The 27961-nt window shown below is 35.5% G+C and overlaps 1 protein-coding gene across 2 annotated transcripts; it reads left to right on the top strand.

Annotated features, from left to right (window-relative positions):
- Nucleotides 1–22563: 22563 nt before the first annotated feature.
- LOC149837764 (eukaryotic peptide chain release factor subunit 1-3) lies at nt 22564–27560 on the top strand. 2 transcript variants are annotated; one of them, XR_016431920.1, is made up of 3 exons: nt 22564–22639; nt 25237–26676; nt 27181–27560. XR_016431920.1 is itself a non-coding variant. In XM_090006204.1 (2 exons), the coding sequence occupies exon 2, from the start codon at nt 25261–25263 to the stop codon at nt 26572–26574; it is 1314 nt and encodes a 437-aa protein (XP_089862330.1). In that variant the 5' UTR covers nt 22564–22639; nt 25237–25260; the 3' UTR covers nt 26575–26808. The 2 variants fall into 2 exon arrangements, 1 of the variants encoding a protein (XP_089862330.1); XM_090006204.1 differs by lacking the exon at nt 27181–27560 and having other exon boundaries at nt 25237–26808.
- The last annotated feature ends 401 nt before the right edge of the window (nt 27561–27961 follow it).

Genomic DNA, 27961 nt, shown 5'->3' with positions numbered 1-27961 from the left:
GTGAGCCCGGCCTCCACGAGACAATTATGTGATTATATGCATGGATATCTTTTTTGTCTCTATGCACCATAGGCACATATAGGTTCTATCGAACCCAGGCTCACACCTGAACCATATACATCCATATACATGCTTATATCACATATCATTATTACCATGTCATATGCTCATATGCATAAGTAAGGGATGCAACCACATGCAATTGATGATCATGCTTAAATAAGCAACATGTGTAACAATTTACTTTACACTGATCCTGTCGTATGATATTCAATGTTCAATAACATACATGTCATATGAATGGTTATAAATCAAGAATAACATGAAATACATTTAGGTTGCATGCATATCAACATAAATTTTGAGATAAACATCCATAATCATACTGCATAATGAAAAATACTATTAAGCATCCATACATGTCATAATGTGTAAATTCGGATCCCTATTAACCTATTTTTTAAAAATCCACCAAAAACCACGAAACTGAATTACACTTTTCCTATTTTATTAGGATTGTTTCGATATCTCAAGAACACAGTCCAAGAAACAAAACTGAAAAATTTGTTATAATAAAATCAAGAAAATTCATGGATTAAACCCTGTTCAAGAAAAATATAAGACAGATCCTATCATCTGTATAAAGTTATCTCAGTTTGGGGAATTTCTCTAGGCTTACAAAAAAAAACTTTTGACAAAACCCTTTTAGAAGATCCTTTTATACATAATACTTTTCACCCATATTTTTTTCAATTTATTTTGATCAGCATTGGTTGGGTATTTCGAACTATCAAAATTGAGGGTCAGAATAGTTTTGCAGACAGGGCAGAAAACCAATGCTTTGCAGCAATGAAAGTTTTAGCCTCAATACCAATCCAAATAAAGCGAAACTAGATTCAAATTCAAGCCCTAGATGTGTAGAACACTTCAATATTTTTATTTTAATTTATTGACTTCGTTTTCATAAAGATATCAATTTTTTTTTTGAAATAGTTGAGGATAAAAAATAAGGACAGAAAAACCAAGATTCAAACTTGTACAAGATCCATCAAGCAAGAACAAGATTTAAGGTAAAAATCTATACAATCATGATGTTTGATGCTCTAAACATATTTACCTCATCATACAATAAATTTTTGCTCAGATTCATGCTAATCTTGCTAAAACAATAACAATACATCATCTAAGAATCACAAAATCATCAAGAAATACCTCAAATAAGATTATATCTATGCAAGAATCATAAGAAACCCTAAACAATCATATAAACACGATTTTTTTATACATTAATATGTTTAATATTGTTAAACATGAAATAATCCATCATACATCCAAATTCAATTTAAATTCCAAGTTCAATTTCGATGAAGATTCAAATTATTGTATAATTTAAACTTGAATTGACATTCAATTAAGTCTTAGTTTATGCTCGAATCAAACCCAAATTCAATTATAATATTTGAGATATATTTATTAAATTTGAATTCAAATTCAAATTTGATTTAAATTTAAATTCCCAAATCAAAATTCAAATTTGATAAAACTCGAGAAATTAAAAATAAAATTCAATGAGACTCCAAATTCAAATGCACACTCAATTCAAATCCTGACTAATATTGAAACTTACATGAAATTCCAATTAAGTTCAACTTAAATGCAGATTAAATCTGATTAAAAATAAAAAACCATGATTCAAAATAACTTCTGATTAAAACTCAAAGCCCGATTCAAAATAAAATTTTAATTGAAATTTATTCTGAATCCAATTTAAAACTTGAATTATAATTTAAATCTCATCTTAATTTCAAATAATATTTTAAGATTCACTTTTATTTCACATAAAATAACAAAAATTTGCATTTTTACATCCTTTCCTCTTTAAAAAAAAATCATCATCAAAATTTAACTAAGGTTATTTATTGACAAAATTCAGGGTATATGGTTTTTATTATTCATTTGTTTAATAACTGTAGAAAAAAATACTGTTATTATAGGAGGTCTCCTATGAATCCCCCACGTGGTCTTTCATTCCTTAATAAATTTTTCTATAACGCCCCAAAATTTTAGCTAAAACTACGAGAATTTTTTTAAAGTATTAATTTTAATATGTAATGATGTAATGGTTTTAGCAATGGCTATGCTCCAACTGTACCAAATACTAGACGGCTCACCTGAGCACAAACACGAGTGTGTCATAGCCTTTTAGTACCAGGTCCAGTACGAAACCGCCAAAGATCAAACCGATTTTACTACATTACATAAAAGAAATACTTTATTAAACAACATAAACATCTTTTTACTTTTAGTAAAACCTTAGGCGAGTTACATGTCATTCAATTAACATAAGATTGATTCGAAGGATCATAAAATTTACCAAAGTAAATAAATTTAGTCCTTAAACCAAAAGTAAGGATAGGAGGATAGGAGGGGAGAGAAGAGAAAGTGTGTATGCATGTGTGTGTGTGTGTGTGTGTGTGTGAGAGAGAGAGAGAGAGAGAGAGAGAGAGAGAGAGAGAGAGAGAGAGAGAGGAGGAGGAGGAGGAGGAGGAGGGAGCGTGTGAGGCTCCCCACTAAGTAAGCCCTCTATAACTAGGGGAAGGGATAGAGGGGCTCACCAACTTTCCCATGTTGGTGCCTCCTTCTCCTCAAGGTAAGTTTTTGATTTCTCTTTTCTCTTTTTTTTATGAGTTTCCTTAGAAAGGAGTGGGGACAATCCATCCTTCTCCATTATTTTGGTTCCAAAAAATTTGAGTCCACCTGAGGTGGTTTCTCTATTAGGTAGGAGGGGTGACCCTCCATCCTTGCCTCTTTTTTTTATTAATCCTTATTTTTTCTTAGGTTTATTTTTAGAAAAATATTTTTAAGGTGATCTTTAGTTTTAGGTAATGTCTTAAGTAGATAGTGATGCGATTTTTAAAAATGATAATTTTAAAACCAAGAACCGTGCACCAAATAATAATTAAAAGCAGTTCTTGCACTCATGTTAAGTGGAAAGTCAAATTGTCTCCTTAGAGAACGAGAATAAGGCACACAAGTTCACTTAAAAACTCACTTTATTAATACCTCAAATAAAAGGGAAAATTACAATATCTTTGGATTACAATGCAAATAAGAAGACACAAAGCAAAAGTAAATCCTAATCTAAACTCGGGTCCATGCTCGTGGATGACCCAAAACTCCAAATGATATCCACCTTAGCCCACCCTTCTCCTTGTTCAATGGCACGTCGTAGAGGAACTACCTGCAAAAGCAAAACTATACTATATCTATTCTACCAACTACCATGATAATTAAGCGAAATAAAAGTTAGTTACTAAATTACTTTAATTAAACTAGAAATAACAAGAAATAATAGCAAATAACTAAAGCAATAAACTGTCTAAGTTATCACTAAAATAACTAAACAAGTAAAGCAATTAAAGAAATTACACTATAGTCAAACTAACCTAACTTACTCAACTTAACCTATCTGGTTTTCTGACGAAAAACCAGAGCCTACACTATGCTAAAATACTTAAATAAACCTAAAAATTTGCAACAACCTCAAAGCATAAGCGAGAATTAAATAAAATTACTAAACTACCCTAAACTATATGCTAACAAGCTATCTATGGCTAAGACAGGGACTGTTCTGTTTGTACAGCAAATGGGCGAGGTCAGACCAGATTGGAAACACACCAAATTCTTTTGAGACCTAGCCAACATAATAGACTAACATTTCCGCCTTGTCTCTGGACCAAACTACACCAAAAGCTACACTAAACAACAATAAAAAGACAAATATACCCCTACTGTTATAAGCTAAAGGCTTGCAGTTTGATAGAAAACCAGTTTTCAAAAATAAAGTGGAGTCACAGTCACATCAACTTAAAATTGGATGAAACTTGGCAAGACTCTAGTCAACATCCTAACAAATCAAACCAAACTTACTTCGAGACAAAATTCTACATAAACTCACATAAAATGATGACCCAAAGTACGATAACACCCTCACCTGATTTCTGCAACTAAGCCTACTTAACTATGAATTAACCATAATCGAAAACTAATTAAACACAACTAATTTAAACTAAATTACTATTATAACAAAAATTCAACTACTGCTAATCAACACCAAAACCTAAAATAATAAATATAATTAATTACACTACTTAAATCAAGCAAAACTATGCTAACTATAACTAGCTACAAGTAACTACACTTAACTTTAAACTAACAGTTAATTACTTACTACCTAACTATTATCTTATACTAACTAAAAAAAAGTAATTTCCCCAACTAACTTACTGTTATGTAACTGAAAATAAAGAGAATTTAACCTTAAAATAACGTTAACTTCTAACTATAAATTAACAAAGTTAAACTTTAACTAAAACTATAAAAGAAAGGAAACTACCTAATGATCGGACCCCACCTAGAGAGCTGGACGTCTAGACCCAAGTTGGGTGCCTAACTTGGCCCACACGTCTACCTCTTGGTCCCACATTGACTCCCAAGACTTACCTTGCCGAAAACTAGACTCAAACAAACTAGGAAATTGGGTCAACACTTTGACCAACTCTAAAAAGAAAAGTTGCTAAAACTTAAATTAGGTACTTTCTAAAACCCAACCAAGAAGCAAATTAGAAACTAAAACCTATCCTAAATTTACAGCACAAGACTTTCTAAAAACTTAATTAACTAACTTAGAAAATAGATATTTAAGAAAAATAGAGACTACCTAGGCAAATACTACTTACCAAATTAGAAAGTAGGAATTCTAATTTAGTAACTTCTTAACACCACATGCAAAGCCTAGAAAATTAGCAACTAATCAATCTAATTAAACAAATCTACTGCAAAAATAACTCTTAATTACTTTGATGAAATTAAAACTAAGAAAAGAAACAATTTTAACTAGAAAAGGACTAGAACACGATTTTGCAAAAACCCAAATTTGAACATGTAAACCTGGTTTTATGAAGAGAGAGAAAAAAATAGACCCTAAAACCAACTCAATAAATCAGGAAAAAATATAGACACGGCTCTCTTAAATCCTAATAAAACACAGGAACAAAAAGCACAAGAAAACTCAAAGTAGGCTGTCTTGGAAAAATTTGGGATCAAGGTCGGATCAAACCTGGATTCTGTAGAATCTGGTTATGTAGAATCAGGACAAAACATCGATAAAATACCAATATCTCTCAAACTATTGATCCAATTGACCCAAAATTTGGGATGTAGATTCTAGACACACACACCAGACTATTCCCCAAATTTTATCCCGAAATATCTTCGGTATTGGTGTGGAGGATCAAAACAATTTATTGTTTTGTTTCAAGCCTGTCGCTTGACAGGTTCTCTATAGATCCAGTTCTTGGGTTCAATGCCGACACTCCGGCCAAAGACATGACTCAAAACTTATTTTTTCTAAAAATTAGACACATTAAACTGCTAGAAAAAAAATAATACAAAAATTAACCACCAAAGAAAAAACACCAAATCAATTTTCAAAAGTAGTTCAAAAATCTAATTGTGCTAAAACACCTTAAACCCCCTATTTCTTAAAAAGGAATCTAATTCACCTTCACTAAAAACACTTAAACCAGATAAAAATGTGAAAGAAAAAGATCCAATCCTAAATTCCTAAGCTATGATTCAACAAAATAAATATGAATACAAAACCCTAATTAGACTCAATCTTAACTACAAGCGATGGATGAGAAGGCTCACCTCAAGGGTTGCCCGACGAGTTTGGGAGAGAAAAAGAGTGGACCATCACTCCGGAAACCACACCATATGTCTCCTAAGCTTACTGTCACATGCATCTACTTGCTGGGTTGGAGGCTAAAACTGAGTTATCGAGGAGGAGGATCGATGGAGAAGAATAGAAGGCCGACAGTTTTATAGATGGAAGCTTCTCAGTCGCCGACTATGGAGGTAGATGGTGTTCCCATGCCAAATTCGAGTAGAAAGTTTTAGCCACATGCACCTACAATAAAACATAGCCAACACACAAGCAAAAGAGAAAACACGACGAAAAACCGAGAAGGAGAAGAAAGAAAGAAGGAAGAGGAGGACGAAAGAAGAATAAAAAAAAGAAAATGAAGTGGAAGAAGGAAAGGATGTTGGGGAAGAAAGAGAAGGGGGAAGAAAGAGAAGGGAGGGCATGATTTCCTAATGATGGACGCCCTTCACAATGAAAATAATTAGTTTTTATATTAAGCAATTTATTAAAAATTCCTAAAACAAACCTAGGTTAGAAACTATTTAGAAAAACTACCTAAAACTAACTACTTTCTAAAAACAAGGTTGACGCCACCTATTGAGGGTAATTTTACAATTTTCATACCTTGGGTCCTTGGATCTTAGGTGAAAACAAATTTGGATCTGGTCCAAAGTTCAAGATGAAAGTTTTGGGTAGGATTTGGATCTAAATCACCTCAAAATCCGATGCAATTACCTTGAAATAGCTCTATCTTCCTCATTTTAAACCATTTTTGCATGAAATTCGATCTATGACTTCTTTATACCTAAAACAACACAAACATGACTATTTATCCTATAAAAGTACATATAAATGCATGAATTTATGATAAAATGATATGCATTTCATGCATCATCAAATAGAGTTTTAAAATTTGGTAGGTTTTCATTATAGTAGGAGGGCCCACAAAGGGGGGGGGGGGGGGAGCCACCCTTGGGATCCTACATACAAAAAATAAAATATAAGATTTTAAATATCTTTTTCAAATAAAATACCTAACCTAGGTTTCTTAATTGAACACATATCCAGATTTGATCCGATTCAATTTGAATTAGGTATATATCCGTATCCAATCCATAGTAGATTTTGGATCTATTTGACATCCAAGTCCAAATGTCAGATCCAATTATATGTAATTAGATCCAAATCCCCATTCTCATGAAATAAATTCCAAATTCTACTCAAATTCTAATTTTTTAGACTTTAATTTTAAGTTAAATTTAATACAACTTTTAAATTTATTCAAATTTATATTTCATATTCTCATTCACTTATAATTCTATTTAATAAAAATTAAATCCGAATTTGAGACAAAATTTTGCCTTTATTAATCTAAATAAATACCAAAAAATTTATAGGTATTACAACCACAACACCCCATCATCACCTTGGTTTTTCAATTCGTACCTACATGTTTCATAAATGGGCTTAAACTCATCGAGTCTCAATAGAAAAAACACAATAACATGATATACATATACAAAACCAAATATATATAGAAACATGTATCCATTTCACATATATTTAATAATTAAACAATTATCTCATTATGAGCATGCTATTGATCACAAATAACAAAGAATAATTCAACTCATGTGCATACAACACACATATGCATGAACAATTAATCAATGCATATACTTACTAATAAGAATGAACCATATCTTTCATGCATGAGTATCTTTAATTTATTTTATTTTGATTCTCTTATTTAAATGATGCATGTAATGCTTAAACTATATGCATAATCTATAATTGTTTCGATATCCAATATCTATGGGTACTAGCACAACTTCATTTATGGACCATGGACAATGACTCAAGGGTATCTTCAATTAATTTGTGACTTATTAACTTGGCCTTACAACAAACACCAATGTTGGGTAAGGGACAAACTTTGTCGAGAGAGAGCTCTCAACACCTCTAACTTGACTTCGTTCAATTGAAGTACACACATACCACCACGTTGTTGCAGTATTAGCATTATCTTTTATCTCTATGATGGGGGAGAAGCAACCTTCTATACTTTAAATAATTTTCTATGGAGCCATAAGTATCACTCTCTTTGTAAGCCCTAATAGAATTAATGTGAATGCCAATCTTTATTTCATTAGTTCTATTATCATACATGCATAAACACAATTAATCATTTTTAAGGTTATCAACTTTCAATTTGGGCAAAAGCACGTATGATTTCAATTAACCAATCACAAGGTTATATTCCTCTAATTTGGGCACATGTATGCATAAATCCATATATTATCAATTTGCATGTCAAGCTATCGTGCACAAGCATATCACAATATCATGCATAAGTGCATCCCAATATCATGCATAAGCATATCACTTTATCATTAATACATGATACATAAATCATTCTTCATGAGCCATGCAGTTACAATATCATGTCATGCATACAATTCATTTTAACCTTATTCAGACATTTACAGTATATGAATCAATACACGATCTCAAATAAAAGTATAATTGTATGCCCTCATTGGGTCCACACTCTGGACTCTAACAATATGTGTGTCTAATCCGATCTTATTTTGAGATCCATACTCATTCACAGGTTCACTTTCATAACCATGACATAAAAACAAGCCAAAGTACTAATTCAAAACTGCATTGATAGAATTTATCAGTCGATGCAAATTCTGTCATGCTTAGAATATAATACATAAAAATCTGGATTTTTTATAGTAGATGTACACATATGTTAGCTAACCATATCTGCAAATTGAGGTCAATTATCATTATTCATGCAATATAGTTTCTTATTATTCTTGAACAGACTTAGTTTTAAAAATTTCAGGTTTCAAAACTATTTTTCGTGACTTAATTCACAAACCATAATAAATTTGTACACCAAATTTTTACCATGTTTTTATCAATATAACACTGATAAAAATATTGGTCATAAAAAATGAAGCGGATTGGGAGAAATAAAATCAACCCAACCATGCATTCATTAGAAAAATTCGGTTATGACTTGCAATAGAACATGGATAAATAAATCTATTACTAAAACTGGTTTTTGTTCACATAACAGACTTTTTGGTTCAACTTTGTTGAAGAACCCTTAGTCAACAAATTTATAGAATGAGGTAGATTATGTAAATTTTACTATAGTTAGATAAGTATGTCTAACACAATCTTTTGAAGAAATTAGATTTAAACTTCATTCCATCTGAGAATATGTTTTAGACATGTAGAGAAAGTTTTAAAAAAAATTGGGTTTGTTTAGGGTCTGAATTGGGAGATATGACTCCAAAATTTGAATTTTTTTGAATTTATGGTTTGAGAGAACCATTCATTCTTTTCAGACTGGTCGAAACAAAAATTGCAGGATTGAATGTCTCTTTAACAAGAACATAATTAAATACATATTTTTCATAAAAAAATATTATAAACATGCATCTCGTGGTTTTAATTCAATTTAAACATTTCATACATATGCATGCACACATCTTAATATGCTGAAATCACAAAAATCAATATCACAATACAAATAACATGCAAGATTCAATATGGTTTTATATAAAAAAACAAATTTCTCAAAAAGACATCCATATACCGAAGTCAATTTTTCCAACCATGGTTTTTTATTTTAAATCATGCCCACACATATAATAACAAATACAACATGAATAGAAATTTCCATATGTTGTTCATTCACAAATATATATCCACACCATCTAAAAATGTTTTTACATAAAGGTAGTTTAAATTCTCTAAAACTGAGTTTCACCAAAAATCATTTTGGAGCTTTAATCCATCATAATCAGTGTTACGTCAGTCCTATGTGGTACACATGACTAATATGGGCTTATCAATATGCACATGTGGATCTATACATGTTAATACTATGCATATATACGATTAGTGTGCCCCTACCTCAAAAGCTGAAAAATCAAAGAAGAAAACCGAAAACCAAAATTGTTAGTTGATCCTCCAGCTTTTCTAGGTTGCTCCACCAATGGATGAACAACCACACACCAACTTTAATGGAAGTTTGGACCTAGAGCTATCCAACTTACAAATGGCTTCCTAATTAAGTCTCCTACTATTTAATTACTTCCTTTTTGTATTTTAATCAATTAGGATGTAACGCCCCAAATATTTAACTTGAAAATTTTGGAATAATTTTTTTTTCTAAACAACAGCGGAAAAGCTTTATTAAATCCTTCGTCAAATTATTTGGGCGGGTTACAAGTAATAGCACAAACTCAAGGCACTTAAGTAAAATAATTCTTGCATTGAAATACTACAAGTTATTATTTACAACTTAATGATTTATTACAAGTCATATTCCTCAGGACATCCAAAAAAGATATGGTCACATGGCACTGTCGTAGCGACAACCGCAATTGCTCGTCATTCAGTTTCTTGAAAAACATTAATTCAGAAAGGGTCAGACTACCACGTCTGAGTAAGAAACATAATATCCATATGAATGTGCATAGTGTCACGTGTACAAGTATATGTGCAACATGTTTAGATAGAACTAATAACCATTTAACAAGTGATAAATGTACAGGTTACTAAAGTCAAGTATTTCATGATATATTCCATCAACGTCAAAGTACAATACATCATATACATGAACCATATTTATATAAGCAATAACAACTTTGGAACTAATGAGGATGTACACCTGACTTAACTAAAGCAATTCATGTAAAGTGTGTATAAAGCACAAACATCAACATTCAACACATCATTCATAAGTTATCACAATTTCCATGTAACGGAAAACTAATTTGAATCATGCTCTACAGAAGTCACAACTTACTCCAACAATTTCAACATCGAGCATTATGCAACTACTTAAAGATCTTTCTTAATGCACTAACTTTATGTTTCATCTTGTTAATTACCCTGTGGGTACGCACAAGCATTCAACATCGTAGCGGACCGAGACCACACGGGGGTTTATTATTTTATAACCCGTATGACTAGCCGTACGGATATCCAAAGGGGACGGTTCACGACCGAGAGAGTACTCCCCAATGGCTAGAACTAGACCTAGGATGCACCCTGTACTTCTGCAGAAGACTTGGATCTACCACCTAGGACGAATTGGTAGTCCTGGCCCCCTAACTCCGAGGACTGGGGACCGGGTAAGATGCCTCACTCTCACCAAAACAAAAATTGTCCCACGGAGCTTGTACCATCTACCCTCTCCAAGGTAGACCATGGGTCCAGTAACATACACCGTCTTTCAGGTATACCTAGAGCCTTGGGAAACCAGTAACATATACCGTTTTCAGGTATACCCAGTATCCCGGGAAACCAGTAACATATACCGTCTTTCATGTATACCTAGAATCCCTTGTTTATATTACATGTGCGTATATTTTCATTATTATTTTCTCTAGGTCCAGTAACATACATCGTCTTTCAGATGTACCCGAAACCCCAATAGAAACTAGTAATATATACCCTCTTTCAGGTATACCCAGAATCTAGAGTTTTCATTTATGTCATCATGTATTAATTTAACTTTTGTTTTTGGTGCTAGGGTATACATATCGTACCCCACTGGTTATGTCGCAACATGACATAACCCACTTTAACAATTCTTAAGTGCTGGTATGGCACTGTCAGCTTTTTGCGAAGCTGCAAGCTCAATTTTAAGCTTTCACATGATCATGGCATGAAGATGTCCTTTACTTTGCAAATTTTTGTAATACAAACATAGATCACCTCACACACAAAACATGTCGTAACACTTACGTACAAATCATAAATCAATTTATATGCAAATTGATTAGCATCATGAATGCCCATACGACGCCACAAGAGTTGTGTGTGCTTAGTTTCAACCTTGGACCATCATGCCCCTATATATATTTATTTTATAACAAAATCATATATTTAACCATAGGTGAATCCTGCATTTAACCTGGTTTCCAACATTCCTATGTCAACCACACCCCAAAACCATGTGCAACAAGATTACGTCATTAACCTCCCATTCATTTGGCTCATTTACCGATACGTACCATTTTATTCATAAACAGATAATAAGGCAATTCATCATACTATTTAATCATGAACACTATGGTGATTTTTTTTCTTGAAATGACTTTTAAAAAACAAATTGGGGTTGCAACAGACCCCAATTAGAACCATAATGCAATTAATTTTGGTCATGAAACTTTCAATTGGGATGCTCTGCATTGGTTGTATGCCAATGCCAAGATAGAGCACACCCCGGGTAGGGTTATAGACCCTAGTCGGGTCAGGCCAGACTAGCAGCTCATCTCTAAACTAGTTTTTTTTTCATTATCGTTGATATAGTTTGGGTCTAGACCTAATAGATCTGAATGTCATTTTGGTATATTGGTCATGCTCAGTTCATTTATACATTGAACTGATTTCAATGTCTCATGCCACCCATATGTACTCAGTTTAATGCATCACGTTATTGGTTTGAGCATTATTTTCTAATAATCATGTTATAAGTTTTGTACTCAATATTATAAAGTTGTTGGTTGTTGGGAGCTGTCATAATTAATGAATTATAATAAATAAAAAATCTGATCATACATCTTTGTTTCTGATTTACATAGATATAAAATTATTCACACCCTAATAATATGCTAATGTACATTTTATCACCCGATGAGATATGTCCATGCATATCTATTTGTTGTTTGCCCAGATCTAAGTAACCTACGTACTATAACATAATAGTGCACACACTATAACACTATGAGCATCTAATCATGTACATTTTTTTTATAACAAAAATCATCCATTACATTAGCGTGTGTAAGAGGGTACAACCGTTAATATGTATATTAATCCCAACTATACAAGGAATCAAATTCATAACGTAGGCAGCATGAAATCAATAGTGTACAAAAAATTAATTCCATGTAAATGCTTCACAATAGTGGGTATTGGTCGTATATGTGGATCTGCACCTTCTCACGATTGATTAAGCTATGAATCACGTACAATATGAAGCTACAGGCTGAAAAAAATTTCTAACTAACAGCAGTAGTAAATTTATAGCAACATGGGTGAGTCCCATATACTTTGTAACATCTCAAAGAACGTGCAGGAACAATTAGCCCCTTTCTAGATTTTTATATATGTTTATATTTCTAAACGGTAGATTAGTATCCTGCCCACCATATACGTAAATTTGGGTTTAGTGATTGATGCTATCCAAAAACGTTCTGCAGGTCAGAATTTCTAGTGTTAAATAAAGTATGATCTGGTTGCATGCCTACAATTTTACAAACATAGATTTGGTTGTAATATCCAGAACAAAGCATTACATAAAAATTTAAATTTGTTTCCAGTATACAAATTTGGTGATCTTGTTGATGCCTGAAATAAGCCAACCAGATTGTCATTAAAATAAGATTTTCAATCCATTTCCATCCACCCTAATGTTATGTGCCATAGTCTGAAGCTCACAACCTAGTACAAAAAACATTTTTATTGTGACAACTTCAAACTTTAAAAAGTCAATGACCTCTGTACATGAATACTTCAAAATGTGCAGCTTACATGTGTTGATGTAGGTACTTCAGGGTAATGGCGCTGGGTGCCTCAACATATTTATGATATTGTTGGGTGTTTCAACATATATACATGTCATACACTGAAAATATATAAAATAATAATTTTCTCTCTCCCTTATTTTTTTTCTGCATGCATATGCACTCCTATATGCACCTGTTCATGCACACAAGAGAAAATAAAGTGCAGTTTCAAGTATGTCTATCCACGTCTGGTTCTCAATCATAAGATATACTCTCAAATCTCTACATTCATTTGAGCCTAATGTTGATTAAGACCTTGTGGAGCAACATATGCATAAGGGTCCTGTTGTGTATTCAAATAAGCCTATGTCGTTTGTTACGAGTAACTATTATTCACATGCTCAGTTAGAGTAATCCAGGTATGAAAGAAAGATCAACACATACATCCATGTGTGGTTTTGCTGAAATGATATACGTGAACACCCTAAGCTATAGTCGACCCATGTTATCCCACAAAAAAATCATTGCAGAATACTCATACTACAGAGCACTGAATACACGCATATGGATACAAGGCCCCTTACCTTGTGAAGATAGAAAAATCTGTATTTGAGCTTTGTTCGACCTCTCACATTTTTTTCTCTCGTAGTGATAGAAACAACCTGGTTCTCGTCTCTAATGGTGGAGGAACGACTTGTTGAAGACCATAGTTCGGAGGTTAACTTGCTTCTACTCCTCACGGGCGTCAAATGATCCCTTGCAAGGTTTCCCTCAGAGCTAATGGAGGTGAGGTTAGAACGAAAATGGAGAAACCTCTGTTGATAATGGAAAACGTGAAGGGATAGAAAGATTGATCTCCAGAAGGTCGAATTTTGTAAAGTCTCACCAACTACCGTTTTTTTTTCTTTGTTTTCATTACAGCCTGCCCAAAACGGCAGGCCATCTTCCATTCTTGATGCTGCCTCTTCACCTTCCTCATTAAAGGATTTTCCCAAATGTTCTTTCCCCCCTCCCAAGTTCATTATTGATTAAAAATCTTATTAAATTTGGTTGGGGCTTTCCCCTTTGGGACAAACGCCCAGTCCACTTCGTGTGCCACCCCATTCCACATTTAAAACTGTCTTAAATGGGAATGGGTAATGTCCTCTCTAATATTCATTTTCCAAAAATATAAAAATATATTTTATTTTTATAAAAATATATTTTATTTTTATAAAAATAACCCTCTTTGTTGGCGCACAAGAGGAATCGAACTCAAGTCTCCACCATAAGGGGAAACGTTTCCCACCAGTGCACTATGATATGTTTCGTTGCAATAACCTGCAACATTAATGTATTTAATCTCGTTGTGACTGAACTATATTACCAACCAAAAACGTTTTCTACATAAAAAGTGTTATGTTACCTAGGGGATTTGAACCTATAACCTCCACTCTGTAAGCCCATTGTCCTAACCAATGCACCAACTCCTTTTTAGTTGTTCTTTCTTGCAACTTAATTTTCTTATATACGTATTGATTCTCGATGAATCTCAAATATGAGTTGGATAATAATTATATTTTAAATCTTATGAACTTTCTAACTATATTTCTGGATCTTAATTATGGTTCAACCCTATTTGGATCCCTTTAGATCCAATTGGATTCTAATTGGGTTTTGGATCCATCCAGGATCCGAATTCATTCATCGTATCCGAATCCAGATACTGGATCCAGTTGATCCAGTTTGGATTTTAAGATCCATTTGGATCAACTCAACATCATTTTATCGTATTTATTTCAAAGGATTTTATCCTTTATTTAGTTTGACAATTATCAAAATTTTGAGGGTTTTACATAGGATCTCTAATATGTTTAGCTAATTAGGAATCTTATTAGTTAAGCAACCTAATTAAGTAGGTAACTTATTAGTTGGGCTAAATAAGAAAGAAGTAAAATGGGGACATCCCACCCTTATGAAATTATTTTGTTGACTAACTCCAATAAATATCTCATGGGATTTGGATCCGAGTGGTGCCCACATAGAGGGACATCCCACACTGTGGATCGAGTTTCTAAATTCAATCCAAATTAAAAAATTCAAACTAAATCCAAATTCAAATGCCATGTAAAAATTCACATTTAACTAAATCCAAATCCAATTCTATATTAACTTCAAATTCAAATCTAAATTGAGACATACAATTCATCTTTATTTATTTAAGTAATTACAAAAATTATGACACTATAAAATCTACAATTTTTTTTGATATTTTAAATAATATCGAAAACAACAGAAGGAAACTGGTTTGTAAAATTGAATCAAGAGAATGCATTATCAACTTTGAATTGAATTCAAAATTTAAAACCAACTATTCTTTTCTTTTCATCCAAAAGAAAGTTTATCCATATATAGTCCATTTACAAAATATGATTAACTACAAATATTCATTTACAAAATGTCAAAAATTCATAATTCATAGAAGTCCCAAAACACACAACAATCCTAAGACTAGAAGGGTCTATGAATCTCGCTTCAGAGATACTCGATCCACACAAACATTACCATCAAAGCATGCCTATTTGTCATTATCTTAAAAAGAAAAAGTAAAGTAGGGATGAGACCAACTACTGTCTCAATAAGAAACTCGAACTCCAAAGTTTACAAGCACTACAAAGTCTATAAGCAAACAAGACCTATCAAAAGTCCAAAGTACAACCATAAGTTGTACAACTGTCTCTCTGTAAGACAAGACTCAATGCATCCTCTAGTTTTAGAAGAAAAAAAAATACCAACAATAGTCACACAAATCAAGACATGATCAAAACTAGATAAATGCACATATCTTAATTACTTTCTCCATTTAAGTTCATTATTTTGCTTTGTATATGATGCAATGCAATTAACTTTGTTTTGATATTAATAAGTTTTTTCGTGAGGGCATCACTGCCTCGAGTCGTTATAGGAGAACCGGTCTACATAGAGGTGTATTTTCAGTCACTTGTAATTTACATATTTTATTAACCCCAAGAGTACATGGTTACACCAACACCAAGGTCCAGAAATTTTCGTCAAGGCATTCTTTTTCCTAGAAAAGTCATAGTGCACTACCACTAGTGTACGTAGCATGAACCTCTAATATAAGGAGTAATGTCCCGTAAACCACCATGGTTGGAGACTTGTCCAGCCTCAGTGACCAAGACGAGGCTCACAACAACAACAAACTACCGTTGTTGAGAAGGAGTCCATCATCAACTCAGCATACCATGGGGTTGGTACTCACTCACAAGACGAGTACAAAGTCACTCAAGGTGACAAGTTACCCCATCTTTCAGGGTATAACCACACATCTCTGTGTAACTTATTTCACTTTGTTTTTAGTTCATATGAAGTAATGCAAATTATCTAGGTACCCACACTAGTACCTTGAGTCTTTGCCTAACAAGCTACACAATGCAATTCTTTAAGCAATATGTTCTATCTGTGTAAAACCTTTATTGCATACATGAGGTCACTTTGGTACCTCAAACTGCATTATATCATACATTAATCTATGTATTGCCATCTGCAATACATAACTAAGATAGTACTCACATCTGCACCATAATCTCATATTGCCATGCTTGCAAATGCAAGCCAAACAAAACCATGCATGCCCAACCTACACAATAACAACGTTCTTTCATAAACTAAATTGAAAGTAGAATGCATGAACACATTCATATGCATCGTCTCATATAGGCATGCTTGCAACTTGTGCATCTCATCACAATTTGGTTCTTCCTTGGAGCACCAAACACATTTCAGTGCATAAAACTCACAAAAACAACATACATCCAGGTAACTTGACATGTTCTCAGAGTAATTCATTTGAATCTCAGGCTTAACATCCTTAACCGGACCTTAAAACAACAAAATATTGCATTCTGGTGCACATAAGTCGACTCACAGGCCAAACATAACTTAAATCATACACATGAGTCAACTCTGTGGTAAAACAACTCATAACCTACTCACAAGAGTCAACTCTTTTATCTTAGGAGTCAACTCTTTCTGAATCGAGTCAACTCATCTGATACAAGGGTCAATTCATTTGAAAATGAGCTGACTTTTCTGAAACAGAGGTCAACTCTCTTGAAAAAGAGTCAACACTTCATAAATGAGTCAACTCTTTTTTTAAAACAAGTGTCAACCCTGTACAGAGAGGAGTTGACCCCCCAGGAAGTAAAGGTCGACCCTAAGGTTTGCCCAACCTTCTGTGAACAACAGGGGTCGACTCTTGTTCAACAAGGGTTGACTCCTACCCTTTCTAGAATCGGGTAGATCCAACAAAACATGATTTTGAGTTAAAAAAAATTCTATCAATCGGTGGTTCTACCCCATCCAACTTCATTTCAACATGCTATGAACAATTTCACATACATTACTCATAAAAATTCCAAGCTTAACACAATTTTTTAAGCAATCATAACATGGATATGAACTTGGGCTACTCAAGCTAGCACATATGCATATTTCAACCCAAGATTTATCTCTAACAAGCTTTGAAGCGCAAATTTTTATTTCAAAATAAATAATATAATTTTCAACATAGCTTTTACCCAAAAGCCAAAACATCAACACAACTAGAAGCATGTAAAATCAAGAAACATGCTCAATCATCCATTCTCACATGAAATCTACCGTACATACATTTTTTAAGAAAACTATCTTTTAAAACATGATTTTCCTCAAAACTAATAGTCTAGATGTCAAGGAAATACATTAAAAATAGTCCACTTGCTAAAAGAAAATTTTAGTTCAAGTATCAGGTGAAAAAATTAGGTTTTTAAACCCTTTTATAACAAGGAATAACTAGAGGAATGGCAACTCCTTTAAGAGGTGCAAAAGATCAGATTTTTAACATATTTAAAACAAAAACAAATGAAGGGATTTTTAGTTTACATAATCATGTAAAAAAACCAGATCCTTAACACACTTTTGTAACAACAAAGAACTACAAAATTTTAATTTATTTAACCATTAGAAAAGTTAGAAATATAAGCATTCTTGAAACAAAAAACAAATACAGATTGCAAAGACACATGTAAAAGCACATGGTCCAGTTAAAAAGTTCATGAAAAACATGAGTGCAGATCAAAAGAACTGCAAGCACTGGTCCAACCAACCTGTGCACGACTGTTCTGAGTTAGTTCTACCAAATCCCAAGTATAGCAGTAAAAAAACCACACACATCCACCATTATTCATCACTTTACCCACTCAGAAGCTCTTCTGTGTTCAAGAGTCTACTCTGAGTCAAACAGAACATAAACATTACCTAGGAGTCGACTCTCCTAATTCAAGAGTCGACCCTCAGGCTAAACCACACCCAAATAACATGTAGTAGTCGACTCTCTAGTTTCAAGGGTCGACTCTTTCACCAAAAGAGTCAACTCATAGACAAAAAGAGTTGACTCTCTCACAAGAAGAGTCAACTCTTTTACAAAAAGAGTCCACTCTCCCATTGTATAAGTCGACTCTCTTTTTGTCTCAGCAACATCAGACAAAAGAGAAATCAAGGAGTCAACCCTTGGGTCAACCATGACCTAGAATTTTACATAAGTCGACCCCTAAAGTGCAAGAGTCAACTCTTGAGATATTTTAGTTCAGTTTTATACTCTCAAAACATTAAAATCTTAGGGTTTAAAGCATCCAACTCGATTGAAACCCAACCCCAACACATCTAGGGGAATTTCAAATCAATATACACATCAACAAACACCACCATAATAAAAAGTCAATCTTTCTAATATATGATAGCACTCTAAGCATGCTTTTCACGAAACCACAACACAAAACTACATGTAGTCCTAGCATGCTCTCTATATACGAGAAAAGAAATTGAGCACCTACCTTGCAACGCTATTTTTGACAGGAATAGAACTACAAAAAGTACAACATGGACACTCCCAATGTTCTATACGTAGTTCCTACATGAACTCGAATTCATGTTGTCCCAACCACAACACTCGAGCTTAAAGAGTCGCCTACACTAAGATGAAGCCCTCACACACCCGAGATACCTCCACACCTTGTTCCAGCTGCAACAAGGTCCCAACAAGGGTGTAGTTCAATCATAGACTAGTGGCGGAACATGTGAGTCATCCACAAGGGAGAGAGAATGTGAGAGTAAGTGTTAGAGAGCTAGGTAAGAGAGAGAAAAAGAGAAACACGTAACTCAGAGGGCTTATAGGGTCCCACACATCATGGGCATAGACTTGGGCAAAATGTATAAAAAAGGTTCATATCTGGTCGAGTTTCGACCAGATTCCAACTAGATAGGGGTGTAGGCTCCTAGTTAACCCCACTAGTTAGGTTAACTAAGTCCCAACCTAGTTGGCTAAACTACAAGGATGGACAACCCTGCCATGTGGTAAGGGTCCAGCTGGCAGGTATAACCTGCTGGGTTGGCTACCCTCCAAAAGCAATTCCTTGCCAAGAGCGCCCTATATACCCATTGCTTGACCTTTTATCCAAAACAAAACTATAAATATGCTATTAAAACAATTCAAATAATACCAAATATGCTTACTCATGAAGTTGACTTTTTTGGTAAACTCTAGGTTGGACCACTATGTCCTCTAGGATGAAAAAGCCCTCAAAACAACCCAAAACTGAATGAAATACCCTTGAAACTTATCAAGCGCACTACAAACACATTTTAACTCTGTTTTTGACGAAACAAAGACCATTCTCAAAAAATTCATAAGAACGTAATCAGACATGTCAATTGCACAAAAAATCTATCTATATTGCCATTTTTTTAGAATTTATAAAATATATAAAAAAATGTCAGATATTACAAAAAAATTCATAAGTATTACACTCCCAACTACTCGTTCGCCTATTGACTGACTCCAATTACTGATCAATGTTTTCAATCAAATCTATGCTTGGTTTCAAATAAAATTCGATTTAATTATAACATTTGTTTTGCATGCAAAATGCTTGTGATAGTCTTCTATCCCTCGATGTAGTTTTACTATACAAGATTTGGATGATGAGTCAACTCCATTTCATGGGATATAGGGATGTCAATGGATCAGGTTTTATCAAATATCCAACCAAATCCAATTATATTTAGTCAAATTTGGTAAGCTGAAACCATATCCAATTATAATCATATACAAATATAGTTTTGGTTTTTTGCTATCGAACCCGATGGATATGCAAATTTAATGGATATCCGAATCCCAATATATGTAAAAACTTGGTAAGAGCTTTTCAACATCCGAATCCAAACCCGTCTAGGCAACACCCGATTAGTAGGATCAAGTATTGGCCACATCCAATCCGAATCCAAACCATTTACATTCCTCATGGGATCTCGCTCAAATGTACTTCTAACAATTTGGATTTTGATTTGAGTCAAGCAGGTCCAGTATTTTGTCTGTTTACACCTCTACTAAGAGTAGGGATGCAAACTGATTGGATGTGGGGCTGAATCATACCAGTTCCAAGTACAAATCTCAAATGCGAACAACATATTTGAATATGAATTTGGACCCTAATTTGATCCAATAATGTAAGTAGGGGTAGGCATTGGCCCGGCTCGGCCCGCTAATGGATCGGGCCGTTGACCAAGCTGGCCCGCTAATGGATCGGGCCGTTGACCAAGCTGGCCCGATCGATGGCCTGACCCATTTACTAACGGGCCTGGTTCTTAATGGGCTCAAGTTTAAAGGGAAGCCCATGGCCCAACCCATTGGCCCGTTCGGCCAATGTGAAGAGGGTCGGGTCCAGGCCAGTCCGACCTGGCCCAATCTTAAAATGCATAAATGTTTGACTGAAATTACGAGTTAATGAGAGAATAGCAAGTTCCCATGAAACTATTTCCTAATTACTGCAACTAATTAGGTAAATAGTACCATGCAACTAACTAGGTAAATAATAATAGTTATCCAAGTTACTATGTAATAGTTATTTAAAAAAAATATATATTATTAAAAAAACTAATAAATAATTAAGGTCCATCGGACCGGCCCAATAGCCCATGGGTCAGCCCAAGCCCAACCCACGTATATAACAGGCCGGGTTTCGGCCCAGTACCTAACAGACCCGGGCATAAAATCATGGCCTAAATCCGGCTCATGAAGGGTCGAGTTTTGGTCCGATACATCGGGCTGCTAGGCCGGTTGCCCACCCCTAAATGTAAGTTGAATCTGGATCCAAAATATATGTGGTAATACTAAAAATTGTTAAAAAAAAGTAACAATGCAAGCTATTCATATGTAAAGAGTGCGATTGGATTAGATTTTGATCAAAATGCGAATCAGATTCAGCCTATAATGTTGAGCTGAATCCATGACGGTCCAATTTCACATATCTGGTTCCATTGCGAGTGCACATTCGGATATGAGCACTGATTGAACGCTCATTCGATTCGGATATCCCACCATATCTGATCCATTTGCATCCCAAACTGAGAGCCTTGCCTAGATCTCCGGTGGAGTTAAGGATGGCAATGGACTAGGGCAGGGGCAGGGGACAAGGTCTCCACTCCCGCCTCATCTCAAAATCCGAACCTCCATCCCGCACGGGGATGAATTTTAACCTCCATCCCCAGTCCAAACGGGGGCGAGGTGGCCCCGTTTCCCCTCGGTCTATAGTCATTCCGTGAAGGATTGAGAATGGGGCGGGGTAAGGCGAGGATTGGGACGGGAACGGGGCAGGGCGGGGGAAAGCGTAAGTCCATCCCCTCACGGAGATAGATTTTAACCTTCATCCCCGCCTCCACCCCGTTTCATGCCTTTCATCCCCGGTCCAAACGGGGCGAGGTGGGGATTGGGACGGGGATGGGGCCGGGGCAGGGGAAAGCGTAAGGCCATCCCTGCCTCCATCCCGGGGATAGATTTTAACCTTCATCCCCGCCTCCATCCCCGTTTCATGCCCTTCATCCCCGGTCCAAATGGGGCGAGGCAGGCCCCGTTGTCCCCTGATCCACTGCCATCCCTAGGTGGAGTGCAAGGCTATAGGACTAGGGGTGGCAATCGTGTCGGGTTGGCGGGTGGACCCGACGGGTTGGCGGGTCAACATACCTCAACCTGAACCCGACCCGTTTATTAAATGGGTCAGTTGTGGCAAACACGAACCCGACCCGTTTAATAAACGGGTAACCCGACACGACCCGCCAACCCATTTAATAAATGGGTTGGGTCGGGTAAGGTTTTGCCACCCCTATATAGGACACGATTGTGCTGGTTCGTTTCGGACCGATTCTTCCTTACCTTTATATCAGAACCACTTGCAACCCCACGTACATAAACCCTAATTGGGGATCCAGAGAGAGAGAGAGAGAGAGAGAGAGAGAGAGAGAGAGGCGGGTGCGTTCTCTTCGTTTGGCTAGGTTTTTTCGCGTCTCAGAGGTCTATTTCTTCCCCTCCCTTCTCTCTTTTCTGTTGTCGATTTTGCGATTTCGCGATTTCTTTTCTTTCTTTTGTTGATTTGTTGATCTGGCTTTGATGTCCATGCAAAACTCTTAGTATTCATCTGTTTCTTTATAATCTGATCACTATCGCTTGATGTATTTCGGGATGTAGTTCGATATCGTATTTCAGGGTCGCTAATTTATGTTATTCATAGCTAATTTCACAGACGAAGGGTTTTTTTTTTCTGGATAGCTGCAAGGGTCTTCTGATTGAGAATCTGTTATTGTTTTTGCCTTCTGTTTTCTCCCATTTATAAATCGTTGGTTCTCTGGATGGAATTGTTTTTGCTGATTGTCCCGATAGACGGCTTATCTGATTTCCAGGTCTCTTTTTTGTTTATTCAAATCAATGAACCTAATCATGTGTAGAGTGAAAACTCTTGAAACTTTTGTTGCGGCTGGAATGGATTCGGTGACAAGTAGTTCAATCTCTGTCTTCCATTCCAAAGTTCGACGGTTGATGTTGGTTGAATTTTGTGGTATCTTTTTCTTTGCATTCAGGTATTAGATCTGTTATTTCAGGTGTATTGCAAGTTTTCGTGAAGAAAAAAAGTGAGTTACTCATGTTATGTTAGTACAAGCTGCTTTAGTTGTGTGGAATTGTTGCTGTTAACAGCTTGTGTACTATTAGCATTATATTTTTTGTTTGCCTTGTTCATAGGATCTATACTTCTAGAAGGTGTAAACAAATATTGAACAAAAAAATATTGGTACTTTAATCATGGAAATATTCTTGCATCTCAATGGCAATCCCTATTGCCTGAACTAGCACCTAAGCTCGAGCAGGATCCAATAGACTCACTTTGATCCAGCACATACTTGGGCCATGTTTATGTGTGTCAGTTTCCCAGGATCTGACCTGCACCAGTATGGATTTCTTTCATACTGATTGGGTTAAACCTACACATGCTTGGATCTATCCCTATCTCAACTGACCGGAGGTCAGTTAGCATTTTATCTAGACCCAACTGGGTTTCCCAACCTTCATAATAACCTTGCAACCTAAAGCTTGAACATATTCCACCTGGCCATACCTTGGTGGTAGGCAGAACCAATTCTATGAAAGGCCCATTTAGAAGAGTTGTAAGCTTAATCAAATTCATTCAGTAATCATACTGGTTTCAATTTGTTGAAGGTAAATTGGAATCCTTCCAAAAACAGTCTGTTCCCTAACTGAAAATATCCTTCCAAAAACAGTCTGTTCCCTAACTGACAATATCTAATTTTTGGAAGTCCATGTTTCCTTTCACACGATGAAGAGTACCATAGAGATACTGAAGGGGTTGTCATTTTGTTATGATCATGGTGTGGTGTATATTAGTGTCTATTATTTGATTCTTGCTTTTCTATAGGTACCACAGATGAGGTAGATTTCTGTAATCAAGACTACCAATCTAATATTGAAGAGTAACTAGTTGGATTTAAGTACATTTTTAGAGATTGGCTTGCTAATATATCAGTAGCATCATGTACTGTTAATATCTATTAAATATTAGCATTTTTGGACTGTCACTTACATGAATGATACTTCAATAAATCAAACTGATGACATATGAGGTAACTTGCTCTTATATCGGTTAAATATGTTGTTTTAGTTTTCATTATATAGAAGTTATTTAGTCATGGGATTCTCTACAAAATTATGATTGGTAGTGGGAGTGAAGGAGTTGGTAATCGTCATCACATTAGGAGTCCAGAGGGATTATAAATATTGGTGCATTTGCTAAGAGACATCATATTCAAAAAATGAGTGTAGCGGAGATGCGTATGCTTAGATGAATGTGTGGAAATACAATAAAAGATAAGATTCAAAATGAGGAGATACGTAAGAAGGTAGGTGTTGCATCCATTGAAAATAAGATGAGAGAGAATCATTTACGGTGGTTTGGACATATTTGGTGAAAGCCTAATGATGCTCCAGTTAGAAGGATGGAGAAATGGGAAAATATATTAGTTAAAAGTGGTCGGGGTAGGCCTAAGAAGACTTGGATGAAGATGATAGGAAAGGATATGAATGCTTTGAACCTCACCGAGGACATGGCATTGGATAGAAATGATTGGAGGAGAAGGATTCATGTGGAAGACCTAGAATGATTTTCTTTTTTGGTTCATATCGCTGACCCCAATTGTTTTGGGATGAAGGCGTAGTTGTTGTTGTTGTTGTGTATTTGCTATTTAATCTGCTTTAGTCTGACACCTTTAACTTCCTATCATGTTAGGAGTCAAGTGAGAACTGTTTGGTCCTCGAATTTTGTATCAGTATCATTAATAGTTTACCATCCTCCTTCCATTTATGTAACATTTCGCAACATAATTTTGTTATCATGCAGTTTTTGTTTCTCTGAAGTGCAGTTTGGAAACATCCTGTATTTTGAGTCTTTGACTTCACATGAGCGGATATTACCTTGGTTTGATAAACTTAGCATGGAAGTTTCTTTTTTTTTTTCTTTTTCTTTTTTCTCTTAATATGTTGTTGTCTAATTCTTCTTGTTGATGCTAACATTCTTCAATTATTTGGTATTTTTGGTAATGCAGGAGAATTTTCTCGCATCTCTCACCATGGCTGATGGGCATGAAACTGATAAGAATATTGAAATATGGAAGATCAAAAAACTAATCAAGGCACTTGAGTCTGCTCGTGGCAATGGCACCAGCATGATTTCTTTGATCATGCCACCACGGGATCAAATATCTCGGGTTACTAAGATGTTAGGTGATGAGTTTGGGACAGCATCGAACATCAAGAGTAGAGTGAATCGACAATCTGTGTTGGGTGCCATCACCTCTGCTCAGCAGAGACTGAAACTTTACAATAAGGTTCCTCCAAATGGGTTGGTGCTGTATACAGGAACTATCGTGACAGAAGATGGGAAAGAAAAGAAGGTTACAATTGATTTTGAACCTTTCAAACCCATTAATGCTTCTCTTTATCTTTGTGACAACAAGTTCCATACTGAAGCTCTGAACGAACTTTTGGAGTCTGATGATAAATTTGGTTTCATAGTCATGGATGGTAATGGGACTCTTTTTGGCACTTTAAGTGGTAATACTCGTGAGGTGCTTCATAAGTTTACTGTTGATCTTCCCAAAAAACATGGAAGAGGAGGGCAATCTGCTCTGCGTTTTGCTAGACTTCGAATGGAGAAGCGCCACAATTATGTCCGGAAGACAGCAGAACTTGCTACACAGTTCTTCATTAATCCTGCCACAAGTCAACCTAATGTTTCTGGCTTGATATTAGCTGGTTCTGCTGACTTCAAGACAGAGTTGAGTCAGTCGGATATGTTTGATCAACGTCTCCAGGCAAAGATATTGAATGTGGTTGACGTTTCCTATGGAGGGGAGAATGGTTTTAATCAGGCCATTGAATTGTCGGCTGAGATACTCTCAAATGTAAAGTTTATACAGGAAAAAAAATTGATAGGGAAGTATTTTGAAGAGATCAGCCAGGATACAGGAAAGTATGTGTTTGGAGTAGAGGACACCTTGAAGGCTTTGGAAATGGGTGCAGTAGAGACATTGATTGTGTGGGAGAATCTGGATGTCAACAGATATTTGCTCAAGAACAGTGTGTCCGGTGACATTGTTATAAAGCATTTGAATAAAGAACAAGAGTCTGACCAGAATAACTTTCGAGACCAGGCTTCTGGTGCTGAGTTAGAAGTTCAAGAGAAAACATCTCTGTTGGAGTGGTTTGCCAATGAGTACAAGCGTTTTGGCTGTACCCTGGAGTTTGTTACCAACAAATCGCAGGAGGGGTCCCAATTCTGTAGAGGGTTTGGTGGTATTGGTGGTATCCTTCGCTACCAGCTTGATATAAGGTCATTTGATGACCTGTCTGATGACGGAGAAGTGTACGAGGATTCAGATTAGCAATCAATTTTTTCAGAACAGGGCTTGTGCAGGGTTATCCTGTGCTCGCCCAGGCGTTGGTTGTCACATAATCCATTTTGTAATTTCAAAGCTCAAGTTTGGGTAGCTTCTTCTTTATCCTTTTGTTCTTTTATATTCATGTCTTCTTTAACATAGGATAACTGAGCTATGGAACTCCTTAAATGGTTTGAATAGTTTTATGACTTTCAGGGCCAATGGAAAACCTCTTTTTGCCAGACCTTATGCCCAGCAAGGTGTCATTTTTTTGGGGGTGGTTGAACATTGTTTCTGAAAGTCATCTTTACCAGTGGATACTAGATCATGAATTTTCTCTGAATTATTTATACTCCATCCTATCATTGAATTTAAGGAGTTTGCATTTTTATTTTAGCTTTATTAACAGTATGCTGCATGGTTTGTATTTTCTCTGACATTTGGTTTTAGTTTGTTATGCTAAAACTAGGATCTAGATTAGGAACTGTTCTCTCTGTACATCGTTCATGCTTAATTTTCTGGTCTGCCTCTTCATTTAGCTCCTACCAACAGCATGGTGCGTCCATCAAGTTTTGCTACAAAATCTGGTTTTAATTTGTTATCTACAATCAGGACAAATGTGGCAATCAACTGCGTATGGAGATCAAAGCAGCTTGAAAGGAATGACTTAGAATCGCTGCCTGGCATAGTTGATGCATTTAGTGGCTTGCTCTTTTGACAGTTCATCATGGTACAGATTTCTCTAGATTGGGGCTGAGCTGTGTAACAGACTAAGGATTGCTAGCAGAATGTTTACTCTTTCTTCTGTTGTTTTTCCATTGGGATGTAGCAAGTGCAATAAAATCTTGGGCACTTGTGTTTTTCATTGTACGGAGAGGTATTTTGGTTTTTTCTGTTTGTTGGCTCGTCTTGAGCTTACTGGCTGGTGTGGTTTTGTGGTTAAAGAACACCTTGTACTATCATTCTCTGCAATGTTGAGGTGATTTTCGAAAGTTTATTTTGCAAAACAAACATGATAGGCAGTATTTCAGTTTTTCCATCTGCATCTCTTCTATATTATTGATGGTGGTTGTTAATTCATCAGCTATGGGCGTGCCACACCCCAACCTCGTCTGGATTCCGCTAATGTGTATCAATGGTTCATTATTGAGTTCATAACCATCAGAATCCTAGACCCAGTTGGCTAGACTAGCGAAGTTGTTCCTTTGAAGGCTCGGAACCTTTGCCTGATAAGCCCAACTGCGATTATGGTAAGCCAGTGAGTAGCCCTCTTCACTGAGGCTCCCCTGCCTCCATTGGTTGAGCCTGTCTGCAGTATGTTTGAATTTAGTTAGTTCCTCTTTTGTACTGTAGACAATTTGCAAGAACTATTCTTAGCTGTGACTGTCTTTAA

Source organism: Nuphar pumila, chromosome 5 (genome assembly GCF_984573655.1).
Source record: "Nuphar pumila chromosome 5, dmNupPumi1.hap1.1, whole genome shotgun sequence".
Classification (NCBI taxonomy): Eukaryota; Viridiplantae; Streptophyta; class Magnoliopsida; order Nymphaeales; family Nymphaeaceae; genus Nuphar; species Nuphar pumila.
This window is presented reverse-complemented; position numbering and strand designations above follow the sequence as displayed.